The sequence below is a fragment of the Fundulus heteroclitus genome, unplaced genomic scaffold (assembly GCF_011125445.2).
Source record: "Fundulus heteroclitus isolate FHET01 unplaced genomic scaffold, MU-UCD_Fhet_4.1 scaffold_139, whole genome shotgun sequence".
In the NCBI taxonomy this organism is placed as follows: domain Eukaryota; kingdom Metazoa; phylum Chordata; class Actinopteri; order Cyprinodontiformes; family Fundulidae; genus Fundulus; species Fundulus heteroclitus.
Window position 1 is genome coordinate 280305 of NW_023396551.1, and position 15918 is coordinate 296222.

The window sequence follows — 15918 nt, forward strand, 5'->3', positions numbered from 1 at the left end:
ACATTACAAGAAAAAATCAAACAAACTGAATGTACGTCCACCCCACCCCCCAAGATTCACACTTGGTGTCCATGCAGTAGTAAAAGGTAGTAAATTAAATTAGCTCAAATTAAGGCCCTTTAAAGGTTTGACATTTGATTTGATGCTTAAAACTTTTTGTTTTATGGTTGTTTAACATAAGATCTGTATAAAAAATAGTATAAAAAAATTATAACTATGGCAGGGCCTCGGACGTTGTTACACTGGATTGGTTCCACTGTCCAAACGGTTCCAATTGCGTTTCCAACAGCGTGCATGTGCACAGCTCATAAAGCTGCCTAACTCAACATATAAAGCCCACCCACGGCTGCGATTGGTCGGTATCAAAAAAAGAGTGCTCTATGGGAGCAGTTCCTGACTTAGTTTGTTGTATAACAAAGTGAAAGCGAAACCGAGTCTGGCTGGCTAGGCTACATTATTCCTAAGGCATTTCATCTGAGACTCCGCCTATTTATACCTGTCTCACACTTCCATTTTCTGTCAGATCGTCTCATCTCACTGCCTGTTTGGATTGTCTCTCTGAGTTTGCTTTGCATCGCCAGCTGATCTTGTGTTCCTGCGCTTGCTCTGCCCTCACTAGACTTGCATTCTAGTGCCTGCGTGCACCCCTTGCTTCTGGTAGTTCCTGAGTGGACCCTGTGCCTGCTCTGGCTTTCACTTGGGACTCATCGGCTACCATATTGGGTCACGACCTGGACTGCCTCTGAGTAGTGGATTTTGACTAGCCCATTTGGACTGCTTCTGCCATCACCTGGTCAGCCTGTGCATGTCATCATCACCTGGTCAGGCAGTCTTTGCCATCATCATCACCTATTCAACCTCTCTTAGCCATTATCCCCTGGTCCGTCAGTTTCAGTCATCATCAACTTTGTCAGTCTGTCTAATCCGGGCCAGGGGGAAAAAGCGCTTTGATCAGAAACTAAAAGCAGAGATAAAGAAACTATCATGGTTCAAACTTAGTAGTTGAGTTTGGGTATTAATCTCTCTAATGTAAGATAAAAAAGAAAAACACTCTACCAGAGCAGAATAGTATCAGAATAACATAAACCTAATGTTTCTTATTTTCTTGCTTCTCTCACATCATAGAGTTTAGGTTATTTTTCACAAAATCTATAAAGTCAATTTTTGAGTCAGTTCAAACATACTGTCAGTGGAATAATTCTGCCTGGTGGAGTTGATAAAATCCAAATTGTAACTCCTGTTCTCTAGTTTTGTCAGTACTGATCAGATCAGAAATGATTTAACTAGGATTGTTAAACTTTCTCAAATACCCCCTTTTTACACAGCATTAGTAACTTAAGCTAGTGATCTATGATGTGAATATTTCTTTTTGCAAGGGTGACTGATATAGTTGAATTAGTTAAATATTAACATAATCCTCACAGGATGCCTAACTATTCTTTCTACTTTTCCATGGCTCTAACTTCCACTTTGCTAGTAAATCTATACATGCAATTTCTCACATCTTGAATCTTGACTGTTTGATTTCTGTAACCCATTTACAGGAGGCAGCCCTGCGTTATGACACCAAGACACCTCGCTATCTTCACATCGCTAGCAAAAAAACCAACCGCTGGGGCCATCAGCGTTCCTACAAACTGCAGGTTTTCAGCTTTGCAGGAGACCACCTACCAGAGAGCCAGGCTGAAGAGAGATCTATGTCCTGGGCCAGGTAGGAATGAACAATAAAAAATTGAGAATGGTTTTCTGCCAACATACAGCTGTCACATTTCCTAACTCTGAGCAACGAAAGGCCTTCTGTCAGGGCAGTCAAAAGTAGCCGGTCAACGGCGGCAAATCGCCGTCTATAGCAGCTCTTGCCACCACCTACATTTCCCCGATCATATAATGGAGCGATATTTGTGCCTTCTGGTTGAGCGCGGAGCAGACCCTGGACTGAAAGCTGTCTTTTTTTTTTTCTTTCTTTTCTTTTTTTACCTCGGAGTGGCCATCGTCCTTTTAGTACTATCTTTGATGTGTCAATCATACAATTTAACCAATAAAATCAACGACTGAAGGCAACATGCTAGCCAATCACAGCTGGAGAGGGGCGGGACACTGAGTCATAGCCTTCAGTTGCCTCCGCAGTTCGGCTGTGGTCACCGTTGGTGTCGGTAGAGCGGGATGGAAATTTGGTCTGATAACCAAACAATTACAAGAAGTGACAATTTAGCAGAGAGCGAGCTGGAAGGAGCGCTATTAATTTCTGTTTGAAATGTCAGCACTGAAGTCTAAACTGGAGTAAACATTCACGCTAGGAGGGTTAGCTAGGACAGCTAGCAGGGTTAGCTAGGACAGCTTGGAGCAGAACCAGGCACTAAAACTGCCAAACTGAAGAGACTTGAGTTACTTGCAGGTAGAAGGGAACTCTTGCTTTGTTCTACTCCTTGTTCTCATAGCTGCTGTAACCTGTTCTACTCAGAATTGTTACTTCAGTCAGTGTTCAGCCTGACACCAGCGCTCATGTTTATTAGCGTGTAGCTTATGCTGGACTTTTGAGTTAAGACACAGCGCTACAGGTTACCCTATGTCACTGTTAGTTTCCAGTAACCCAAACCAGCATAAAACCTGCCCAACTTAAAAAAAAAACAAGCCCAAATCTCAAACTCTCTCATGTTAAAAGCACAGAACTATTAAACACATAAGAACATGCCATTAGCACACAACTGCGCTGAAACAAAGAAAAAAAACTGCGCATAGGGGTTCCAAATAAAATGTACAATCAGACAACCAAATAACACATAAGAGTGTCATGATTTGGGTTTGGTTATGTGTTTTGTTTGTTATTTGATTAATTACTTTACTCTCCTGCCTTAAGTTCAGTTTCTAATTTTGGTTCTGTCTTAGTGTTTGATTTTGTTTTAGGTTATAAGTTTATCCGGCCTGCTCAGACCATTTCTGTCACCAGTCTAAGTTCAGTTCACCTGCCAGCATTCTTTTGTCTTCCTGTCACTCCCCTTCACCAGTCGCCATCCAATCGGCTTAAGTTTACTCCCAAGCACTTCCCTGTTCCCGATTAGCTCCACCCATGTCAGTAATTAGTTTCACTCCATTCACCTGATCACTCCCTTACTTATACCTGCCTCTGCCCCCTGCAATCTGCCACATCATTGTTTGTTTTTTCTGTGCCCAGTTGGTGAGTCAAAGTCAGCTTTCAATGCTCTCTGTTTCCCTGTTCTTCTGACCCTGTTTGCCTCTGGATATTTGAGATAGCCTGTCCCCTGTTTTTGCTTATAGTTTTGTCTGTGACTGCCTTTTTGTTATTTTTGGTTATTGGATGCAGTCTTCCCATTTTTGTCTTGATCCCCGTTTTGGCTTTTGCTTTTTGTAAATAAATGTTCTTTCAACTAACCTCTGCTTGTCTGGTTGAATACTGGGTCCCCTGTCTCTGATTCCTGACAAAGAGCTCTTTAACAATCAGGATATATCACCCAGAAGAAATAAATTATAAATAGCTTCCCAACATGAGTTGTAAATCTACCTTAATATAAACTTAATTTCTCTCAGTATAGCTCAATTAAACATTTCTCTTACACGCAGTTATGAAATATTTTTAAGTTGATAAGTAGAACTCAACCCCTCTTGGGCGTTTACATTGACCAAACACTTGATTAACCATTATTCTTTTCTTGTTTTATCATAATCAATATAGTTATAATCAATATTATTCATAATAACTATTAATCATTGATGATGTCAGATCGACAGATTCAACTTATTTAAAAAATAAATGACAATTTTGATATATTTTGTTAGTAATTATTTCTAAAAGCCCAAGAAATGTTATGAAAAGCTTCCTAATTTTTTTACAATCTGCCCACAAACTATTTTTTTTCCAGCTCAATGTGTTCAAAAGCCTAATTGATTGGAAACCTGCCTAATTTGGCAACACTGACTACACTATTGCTATTTGTTTGTTCGTTACAGTAGTCACAGAGCCACTGTTCAGCTTGAAGCATATACATTATATGTATGTATGTATGTATGTATGTATGTATGTATGTATGTATGTATGTATGTATGTATGTATGTATGTATGTGTGTGTGTGTGCACCCTCCTACCTGATAGTGTGTAGCCTGCTACTGTAAAAAAGTTTGACTGCCCTGTTCTGTAATTCGAATGTTTAATATTCTCTTAAGAAAAGACACAATTTTGAGGCCTAAACATACAAAAACCCACTAAACATTGTATGCATGAAAATTTTATATATTTTTTGGAGTTAACAATGGTCATGTCTAAACAGCTCTACAGCACACCTTACACTGAGATAAGCCAAGTGATAAATTGTATTGATTTGAAATGTGGGTCATAGGTAGATCCTTCCAAAACAAGAAAAAAGTATCTTAGACGTCTGCCCTAAATCCAACAGGAAGTCAGCCATTTCTGGTCATTTACGTCAGTTCTATACATTTCACACATCTCTAACTTCCTAACCTCCTAGGAAATTTAGGCTATCAGCTTCAAATTTGGCAAGTGTTCCCTTAAAGCACGTTGGATTAAAGCTGGCCAAAATCGTGAGTTTTCGGGGCAGGTCTCAAACCTTGCCTTTTCTTTTCTTTTTATGTGTCCTTTCTGGCAGTGTAGCATTAAGAATTGCTGTCTTAATGCCAAAAGAGAGCCCAAGTGGTTTCACCAAAGTGCTATGGTGCTTTTTATATGCAAAAAGCCGTATCAGATTTTATTCTGGGTCTATTTCATGTTCAATGGACACAAAAACAGGTAGGTACAAGAGAAAAAAGGAAGAGAAAAACATGAGATAAAATGCTAAAAGGGAGAAAAGGTGACAAAAATAGACGAGAGCAAAAGAAAGAACAAGATAACATCCTTGAAGTCTGCTCCTACACATGCAGAGAAGTATATAAAAAGAACAGCAAAACAAACTGACAAAGTATTACAGGTACCAACAACCAATTATTTAATATAATATGTATAAAGTGACATCTAGAGTGACTGATAGGGGTTTTCTGTATAGAAGCGGATTTGTAAGCACGTGGATCCAGGTGTTTGTGAGAGTGTAATTGTGTATGTAAGGTTTATCCATAAGGAAACTGCTCAATCGTGGTTCTGAGGAGCCAAAGACCAGCTCCCCCAGAAGTACTGAGGCAGACTCCAGGCAGACCAGAACCCCTGATGCCCAAAAGGGCCCCCAGAATAAAAGGACCCAAGCGGGACCGACACATGGATAGCTGCCACCCCCATCCCAGGGAAGAGCAGAGAAGACTCCCAGGAAACCCCCCAACAGATACAGTGCAGAAGCTGCGGCGATGATCCTGTGGGATCCGCTGGCAGTCAGCTACGGTGGAGCGGATCCAGCCATGGACCCAGAGACCGGAGGCCATGGGGCTCCCCACCCCCTGGCAGGGCCCTGACAAATCCCCAAAAGAGCCACAGGGCCCGTGAAGCAGCCGCCAGGAGTGAGGCAACACACACCTGAGAACCCAGCCCCAGACACCGAGGACCACCAATGCACCAGCGGGCGAAAGCGCCAACCAACCGAGGGGAGCTGGACATGGAGGATGGGCTTAGTCGAGACGTGGTATGTCCCAGAAGAGGATGCTGTCTAAAACCCAACCTGACAAAAAGACAAACCAGGTATACTGTCACATTCACACGTTCCCACATGCATACACTCTTACCCCCACAAAAAAGGGGCACTGTACACACACTCACACTCACCACACACATCCTATACTCCTAGGTCCAGGTATCGGCACCCCAGAGCCGGGAGGTGAACCCTATCATCAGCCTGGGGGGAACCACCATTTAAACCCAACAGTCCCAGATGACCCCCGGGACCCAATGACCATCCCCAGCTCAAACCCCGATTAGGTGGCCCGCTCCACCTTCAAGCCTCAAACTCTGGATGGCATTTGGAGAACATGGGTGTGAAAAAGATCCCGAGCCTAACTCCGTCTGCTTAAATGTTGTGTTGTTGCATGTTCTCAAGTACCTTAAAACTGGGAGGCCAGGGTTTATTGAAAAAGCAAAAACAGACCAGGAGATGCAGGTGGAGCCAGCCTTGAGCCGATGCAGATGGAGAACGTACACAAACTGAAAAAAAAACCCACAGAGGAGATATGGTGAGCAGTGACGATCTGGCAGCGAGTGGGTCAGTGAGGCAGGATTATTAAGGTTGGGGAACAAGAAGAAAACAAAAAACAACCCTAAAGAGTCTCTGGTGTCATATTTTGGGTTTTGTTTAGTTTTGTTTGTTATTTAATCAGTTAGGCCTCTCTCCTGTGTTGTGCCAGTTCAGACGTGACAAAAACGGCATCCATTCGGGACGTAACGGACTGCGTTACCAATGATGCAATGTGGTCAAAATGGCCACCAACTCATGTGGTCAAAATGGCCACCAACTCCCATCACGCAACACGGCAAAATGGCCGCCGATCAAGATAAGGTTGCTATGGTGATGGCTATAAAACCCGATCACACACGACAATCTTCCTTCTTCCCTGGCTTTAGCCAACCCGAGAAGACACACAGCTGTTTCCGTTGGGGTAATCCCACGCCACGTGTTCGAGTTTCTCGCTGGACCGAGATTTTTCGACGCAACGGTTATTCCCTGCTTTACATAACAGGAGGTCGACTAAAATAAGTACTTTTAAATTCCCTCTGATCAAAAGACTGAGAGACGCCGTATCTCCCAGTGATCGAAGAGGACCCCACTTTGTCTGGCCAACAAAGCGACTGTGAACCCGGAGGAAGAAACGAAGCAGCTTCTTCTCCGTCCCGCTGCAGCCTGCAGACAACTGCGCTCGTCAAGGCGCGTCCAGAAAGCCACACTACTCGGAGCGCTCCGGACCAGCCCCGAGGCACCTCAAAGTAACGGGGTCTCCCCTTTTATTTCTGTCTCACCAACAGGGTGTTTAGAAGTGCCTGGGCAGGCGTTAGAACTTTGTAGGTGTTGGTTAATGCTTTTATTCCACGACGAAGTTGGAATTATTTTGCTGAACATTTTCTTTGTATGTGCATGCATTTTACAATTGATTTTGCTGTGTTGATTTGTGATTCATCAATAACCCCGCCGTGGGTCACTGCTTCAGTTCTTTTCATCTTCTTCCCTGCTTTCCCCCCTCTCTCTTTTCGCTTCTTCTTATCAGTTAATCTCTTTGTCCGAGCTCGATTCGCGGGTTTGTTTAAACTCCCAGTTAGCTGCGCCCTCTCGAAGCGAGGCATTATCCCATCAGCGTAAACGTGGTTACGTCATTAGGACCTCCCCTCATACGTCATTGTAGCAGCCATCTTGGGAGGGTGACGTGTATCTGAACTGTAGGGAGCTTAGCTGAACTAGCTTTTGGTAAGACATCAAAGCGTCCAGTGAGATTCCCGAAGCTGTTCTGTCTGTCAATGCTGATACGTCAAATGCCGGTGTTTTGAGGGCGGTGTTAAACAACTGTGAGTTGAGTTAAGATCTGCTAACCGCTCATTTTAATACATTGTTTATTTTTGTTTTGTTCTTTATTTCCACATATATATTTTGCATGTTTTAGTTTAGTAATGAGTAAGAATTCCAAAGTTGTTGAATCAGAGAATTACTGTAACAGGGAATTGCTTTTGGTTCAATAAAACCAACGACTGCGGAATAGACATTGTTTTGTGTTCGATCCAATTCACAGTTGCCTGGGTATTCAGAAATCAGAGCTAACCTCCTTTGGAGTTAACATCTGATATTAATACAGAGACAATATCATTGGATGGTGATAAGGAATAAGGATTTAAACTCTAATTGCAGTTACATTGGGGTTCTCACAGCCTGCTGGATAAACCTCGTCGGTTAACAGTCCGACCTGATCATTTATTCCAGCATAAATGAGTTCATAACAGCAAATTAACTAATGCATTAGTGGTATAAATACTTACAAGCTTATAGCTAACATCACCACCATTTGAACTATATTTGTTATAGCGGAATTTTGAGTTGAATGATTTATTATTTAAATTATAATACCAAATTATAATTAATAATAATAATAAGCATATTCAACCAGCTTATGGCATAACACCTGCCTCAGGTTTTATTTTTGTTTTGGTTTCTGTCTTGTTTGGATTCTTTAATAGCGTGTGTATGGTTGTAGTTTATTCTGTCATGTCATGAGTTTTAGTCTAAGTGATTATTTATATTCTATGCTTTATCATGGTTCTTATCCTAGTATCAGTTCTAGTTTGCATTATGTGCTTGTGTTCTGTTCAGTCCATCTTAGCTTCACTTTCCTTCCTTTGATCAGTTCCACCTGCTCAGTCCCCTATTTATTCCTGCTTCACTCCTTTGTTCAGTGCTGTGTATTACTGTGGTGAAATTGTTTCAAGACATATTCTGGTTTAGGACATACACAACAAACAATAAACAATAAGCAATGGGTGTAGGTAATAACATAGTGAACGATATGTACAGGTTTTTCTATGAGCAACATAATCTTTGTGGTCTGCTACTACTCGCACCAAGTCAGTGCCACCTAAATGTGATCCATTGTGCTGGATGAATCTGTTGTGCTAGTACACACTGTTTAAAGTTATTTAATGTTTAATAAACAACTCTCTGTCTGTTTGGTATTGTCCGGTGATATCAGGGGCTGATATCAGCACCATAGTTGAAATGAATGATTCGAGCACTGGAGTTCTTTTAACAGCAAACTCTGCACACATATAGAATAAAGGAGTGACAACTTCTCTTCAAGTTAAATTAGCTTAACTAATTCAGAACATTTGGTATGTGTTTCAACCCATTCACAATGCAAATCCTGAGTTAAACTAACATTATTTGATAAACTAATATTTTAAACAATGATATACTCAGTAACTTAGGACACTTGATTTTATTAATAATTCAATTCAATTCAATTCAATTTTATTTATATAGCGCCAAATCATGAAACATGTCATCTCAAGGCACTTTACAAAATCAAGTTCAATCATATTATACAGATTGGGTCAGATTATACAGATTGGTCAAAAATGTCCTATATAAGGAAACCAGTTGATTGCATCAAAGTCCCAACAAGCAGCATTCACCCCTGGGGAACCGTAGAGCCACAGTTAGAGTCGTCTGCATTGTACATGGCTTTGCTGCAATCCCTCATACTGAGCAAGCATGAAGCGACAGTGGGAAGAAAAACTCCCCATTAACGGGAAGGAAAACCTCCGGCAGAACCGGGCTCCGTATGAACGGTCATCTGCCTCGACCGACTGGGGTTACAGAAGACAGAGCAGAGACACAACAAGAGAGACAAAAAAAGCACAGAAGCACACATTGATCTAGTAATCTGTTCTACATTAGATGGTAGTAGCAGGTGAGCCGTCTTCTCTGGATGATGTCACAGTTAACAGAACGCCAGACCAGGTGTACCTACTATGAAGAGAAAAGAGAGAGAACAGAAAGTTAAAGCAGAAATGACAACACATAATGCATAATTGAAGAACAGTAGAACCTACAGTATGCTCAAGTCTTTGTAGGAGAATATTGTGATCAACTGTATCAAATGCAGCACTGAGATCTAACAGGACAAGTATAGACACAAGTCCATTATCTGAGGCCATGAGAATATCATTGGTGACCTTCACCAGAGCTGTTTCAGTGCTATGATGAGCTCTGAAGCCTGACTGAAACTCCTCAAGTAGGTCATTACTTTGTAAATGTTCACATAGTTGATTAGCAACTACTTTCTCAAGAATTTTAGATAAGAAAAGAAGATTAGATATAGGTCTGTAATTTACTAACTCATCTTGATCAAGAGATGGTTTCTTAAGTAAAGGTTTAATAACAGCTACTTTAAAAGCCTGTGGTACATATCCATTTACCAAGGATAGATTAATCATGTCTAAAATAGGACCACTGATCAGAGGGAATACCTCCTTAAACAACTTGGTTGGGATTGGGTCTAACATACAGGTAGAAGGTTTAGATGAAGCTAAAATTTTAGATAGCTCAGAAAGCTCCACTGCTTTTAAACAGTTCAGACACTGCGCAGGTTCTAAGGATTCCTCCAATGCTGCCTCACTTACTGAGGACGAGGTAATCATGTTTGGGAGGATGCCAATTATTTTATTTTTAATGGAATCAATTTTATTTATGAAGAATCCCATAAAATCATTACTGCTAAGAGCTAAGGGAATGGATGGATCAACAGAGCTGTGGCTCTGGGTAAGTTTGGCAACTGTACTGAAGAGAAATCTAGGATTATTCTTATTCTCCTCAATTAATGATGAAAAATATGCTGCTCTAACTCTGCGAAGGGTCTTGTTATACAACAAAAGACTGTTCTTCCAGATTAGGTAGGATTCCTCTTGGTGTGTAGAGCGCCATTTTCTCTCCAATTTCCTAACATTGTGCTTCAAGGAACGCAGCTCTGAATTAAACCAAGGAGCCAGCTTCCTGTGAATAATCACCTTCTTTTTCAAGGGAGCTACATTGTCTAATGCAGAACGCAATGACGAAGTCATACCGTTTACAAAGACATCTATTTGTGAATTGGAAGAAACAACATTGCTGCCATCTACAGGGCATTTCTGCAATACGGAGGATATTAAAAAGGGGACAGACTCTTTAAGTTTTGATACAGCATTATCCGATAAAGATCTACTATAATGGAACCCTCTTTTGGGGGTGGAGAACTCAGTTAGATTAAACTCAAATGTTATTAAAAAATGATCAGATAGGACAGGGTTGTGAGGAAATACTGTTAATTCTTCACAATCAGTGCCATATGTCAGCACAAGGTCTAAAGTATGGAGCCAAGAGTGTGTCGGTTTATGCACATTTTGAGCAAAACCAATTGAATCTAGCATAGTTTTAAAGGCTACACTAAGGTTATCACATTCTGTGTCAACATGGATGTTAAAATCAACCACTATAATAGCCTTATCAGTATTTAACACCAAATCAGATAAGAAATCTGACAACTCATCCAAAAACTGAGTGTAAGGGCCTGGTGGACGATACAAAACAACAAACAGAAGAGGTTTTATTGCTTTGCAGTTTGGATGAGGGAAACTGAGGGTTAAATGTTCAAAAGAACTGTAGTTATTAATTGGCCTGGGACTAATTAATAAATCAGACTGAAAGATGGTTGCCACTCCTCCTCTTCCCACAGATCTGGGAATGTGGAAATTTGAATAATTGGAGGGAGTTGACTCATTTATACTAACGTAGTCCTCTTGTAGCCAGGTTTCTGTGAGACAAAACAAATCAATCTGTTTATCAGAAATTCGTTAACTAACAAAGTCTTTGGAGGGAGACACCTTATATTTAATAGAACACATTTAATTGTTTTATTTTTAGGTTCAAGGTGAACCGTATTGATATTTAATAGGTTTTTATGATTTGTTCCTTTTAGATAAGTTTTTGATCTGTTAAGTTTTGGCCGTGGGAAAGACACCGTCTCAATAGGATAATGGATGGGTAACAGTACAGAAGCTGCAGAGAGGTGTGTTAAACTACGGCTCTGCTTCCTGGTCTGGACCCTGGGTTGTCAGCATTTAGGAGGACTAGTAAATCCGGCCAGATTTCTAGAAAGAAGAGCTGCACCATCCAAAGTAGGATGGATGCCGTCTCTCCGGATCAGACCAGGTTTTCCCCAGAAAGTTCTCCAGTTATCAATGTAGCCCACGTCGTTTTCAGGACACCACCTAGACAACCAGCGGTTGAATGATGACATGCGGCTAAACATGTCAAATCACTGGTCAAATCAGGCATGGGACCAGAGAAAATTACGGAGTCCGACATTGGTTTAGCAAACTCACACACCGAAGCAACACCAACTTTAGTGACCTCCGATCGGCGTGATCGGGTGTCATTACCACCAGCGTGAATAACAATCTTACTGTATTTACGCTTATCCTTAGCCAGCAGTTTTAGGTAAGATTCTATGTCGCCCGTTCTGGCCCCTGGCAGGCATTTAACTATGGTCCCTGGTGTCTCTAGTGCCACGTTTCTGACTATTGAGCTCCCAATAATCAGGGTCGGCTTCTCAGCGGGTGTGTCGCTGAGTGGGGAAAATTTGTTTGAAACACAGACGGGTTGGTGGTGAACTGGGGGCTGAAATCTAGAGCTATGCTTCCTACGAACTGTCACCCAGCCGGCCTGCTTACCCGGCTACTCGGGTGCTTCTGGAGGACCACTAAGTGAACTAACGCTAGGTCTATGTGGCTCCGCGCTAGCAGAGGGGCGGCTATCAGCTGGTCTTTCCATAGCACGGAGCCGGGACTCTAATTCTGACACCCTCGCCTCCAAAGCTACAAAAACACTACATTTATTACAAGTACCATTATCACTAAAGGAGGCAGAGGAATAGCTAAACATCTGACACAGAGAGCAGGAGATAAGGGGAGACTTAGTCAGAGACGGAGAAGCTGAAGTAATAGTAGGAGAAGAAGCCATTGTGAAGCTAAAGCTAGGCTAGGCTAAAGCTAGGCTAGCGCCCTTTTACCACGCCAAGAGAGCAAACCGTGAAACACGAGGAGTTCCCAAGCGTGATGTGCAGCAACAGAAAATGTTTTAAAAGTGCTTATGTGTTAGAAACAGATGTTACAGCAAAGAGATTAAAGATAAAAGCGAGAGAATCTGGAGCAACAAACCGTTGCTCACGCAGTGAAAACAGGAAGTGATACAATACGCCTTACCGCAAACAGGAAGTTACGTCAGCCAAACGGAGGTAGCAGCCGAACGGAGGTAGCGGTAGAGGTCTGTCAAGTCCCCTAATACAATTATTCCTCCTGGTAGCTAGGGGTCTCTGTAGCGATCGGTTGCTAAATGGGTTAATCCTAAAGTTATACAAAAACACCATTAAATCAACATTAATGTTCCATATTAATACGGTTATAATGCGACAGTAATTCTCATAGCACTAATGAACCATGGTGGAGCGAAACAAAACAAACCTTATGCTTGAAATGTCACTTCCTGTTTGCGGTAAGGCGTATTGTGTCACTTCCTGTTTTCACAGTGTGAGCGACGGTCTGTTGCTCCAGACTCTCTCGCTTTTATCTTTAATCTCTTTGCTGTAACATCTGTTTTTAACACATAAGCACTTTTAAAACATTCTCTGTTGCTGCACATGGCGCTTGGGAACTCCTCGTGTTTCACACGGTTTGCTTTTTTGGCGTGGTAAAAGGGCGCTAGCCTAGCTTTAGCCTAGCCTAGCTTTAGCTTCACAATGGCTTCTTCTCCTACTATTACTTTAGCTTCTCCATCTCTGTCTAAGTCTCCCCCTATCTCCTGCTCTCTGTGTCATATGTTTAGTTATTCCTCTACCTCCTTTGGTGATAATGGTACTTGTAATAAATGTAGTGTTTTTGTAGCTTTGGAGGTGAGGGTGTCAGAATTGGAGACCGGGCTCCGTGCTATGGAAAAACCATCTGATAGCCGCCCCTTTGCTAGCGCGGAGCCACATAGAGTTACTTTATGTAGTGGTCCTCCAGTAGCACCCGAGCCGCCGGGTAACCAGGCCGGCTGGGTGACGGTTCGTAGGAAGCATAGCTCTAGATTTCAGCCCCCAGGTCACCACCAACCCGTCTGCGTTTCTAACAAATTTTCCCCACTCAGCGACGCACCCGCTGAGAAGCCGACCCTGATTATTGGGAGCTCAATAGTCAGAAACGTGGCACTAGAGACACCAGGGACCATAGTTAAACGCCTGCCAGGGGCCAGAACGGGCGACATAGAATTGTAATCGCATGATATGACCACTTGGTGGCACTCTGAAGAGTTGGTGTTGGAATGTAGAACGAAAAAGAAATATAATAAACGTTATCTAGTTACATCCTGATCATTGTGTCCTTGAATACAGAGAATAGAGGAACAATACATGGTGTCAGAACATCATAACTCACGACAGGAGTCTAGAGACACAGATAACGTGTTGGAGTAGTTATAAGGTGGAAAGTGAAAAACGGATCACCTGCGGTGCAAAAAAGCAGTGAGTTGGCGAAAGCTAGGAACAAGCTAGCAACTAGCTAAAAGCACGAAGCATGGACAACGTATTTACATTTACACCACCGGGACCGTTCGATTTCGAGCCAAGCTCGTGGCCAGCATGGATAAGAAGATTCGATTGCTTCAGAATGGCTTCTGGTTTGACAGAAAAAGACAGCGCATACCAGGTGAATTCTCTCATTTACACAATGGGGGATTAGGCTGACGATATCCTGAGTTCATTGCAATTAACAGAAGAAAAACAAAAGGACTATAAAGAGGTAAAAGAGGCTTTTGATGGACATTTTATCAGAGTGCATAATGTTATTGTCAGGAAGTCGGCGAATCCGCAGAGAATTTTATCACTGCTGTGCATAAGCTAGCTGAACACTGCAAATATCGCCTCTTACGCGAGGAGATGATCCGAGATAGGATTGTTGTCGGCATACGTGACGCCAAATTGTCTGAAAAATTGCAACTTAACCCAGCGTTGGATTTACATAAGGCCATTGTTCAAGCGAGGCAGCACGAGGTGGTGAAAAAGCAACAAGCTGTTCTGCGGTCAGCTGAGTCACCAGGGCAAATGGATGCAGTTTCTCATAACTATAAGAGACAGGCTCATAAGCTAAAGATGTTGAGTGCAGAAAATGCCATAAAAGGGGACACTTTGCGAATGTGTGCAGATCAGCTCAAAAGCTGGAATCAATTGAAGAGGACTCCAGCTTGGGCTTATCTAGGAACTATTGACCATCCACACTTGTCGACATGGACAGAAATACTTACCATAAACGGCAGCCCGTTGCGTTTTAAGGTGGATACTGGCGCGTCCGTGACTGCTATCCCAGAGACAGAGTATGTACAGGATCGATACGGCAACCACACAGCGCCACAAAGACCACTGCTAGGGCCCGCCAATCAACCTCTGGATGTTAAAGGGCAAGTGCATGCTGTCATTCAGAGAGGTGACAGAAAGATTGAGGAGGAGGTGTTCATTGTGAAGGACCTGAGCACACCCTTACTGGGCCTCCCTGCCATTCGCAGACTGCAGATGATTCCACAGCTCCATAGCATAGACGATGCAGAGGCACACTTTTGCTCAACCTGCCCAGATGTCTTCACAGGGCTAGGTAAACTTAAAGGACAGTACAAAATTAAGCTGAAAGACGATGCAACACCCTACATTCTCTCTGCTCCACGTCGTGTAGCCATTCCTCTCCGCAGCAAAGTGAAAGAGGAATTGGACCGGATGGAGAAGATGGGGGTCATAGGCCATGTGGAAGAACCAACTGAATGGTGTGCAGGCATGGTCCCTATTGTGAAAACATCAGGGAAAATACACATTTGTGTAGATTTAACACATCTGAATAAGAATGTCATCAGAGAGAGGCTCATCTTACTGGCAGTGGATGAGACGCTGGCCAAGCTAGAAGGAGCCAGGATCTTCACATAGCTCGACACAACATCAGGCTTCTGGCAGGTACCACTTCATAAAGATTCAATGTTGTTGACCACATTCATCACACCAGAGGGACGCTACTACTTCAAGAGGCTCCCTATTGGAATATCTTCGGCTCCAGAACATTTTCAGAAGAGGATTTCTCAGCTGATTGATGGTGTTGACGTAGTCCTGTGCCATGCTGATGATGTCCTTGTCACGGGAAAGGCTCGGGCAGAGCATGACGAACGGCTGCACAAAGTGCTACAGAAATTCAGAGAAGCTGGACTCACTTTGAACGAGAAATGCCAGTTTGCTATGGGTGAGATTTGATTCCTGGGCCATGTCATAAACTCAACAGGCATCAGAGCAGACCCAGATAAAATAAAAGCGATCCTTGACATGCCTGAGCCGAAGGATGTGGGGGACGTTCGCCGTTTCATGGGCATGGTGAGTTATGTGGGCAAATTTTCACAACATCTGCCTGACCTGACAAAGCCCATCCGTGACCTGTTAAAGTCAGAGAACAGC

At 42.6% G+C, this 15918-nt stretch overlaps 1 protein-coding gene across 1 annotated transcript in view; it reads left to right on the top strand.

Annotated features, from left to right (window-relative positions):
* The window catches only part of aoc2 (amine oxidase copper containing 2), a 105471-nt gene that overhangs the window by 51775 nt on the left and 37778 nt on the right, over positions 1 to 15918 (top strand). Inside the window, exon 3 of the mRNA XM_012858012.3 lies at positions 1545 to 1711. Within this exon, the coding sequence (XP_012713466.3) occupies positions 1545 to 1711 (167 nt within the window). The remainder of the gene's footprint in view (positions 1 to 1544; positions 1712 to 15918) is intronic.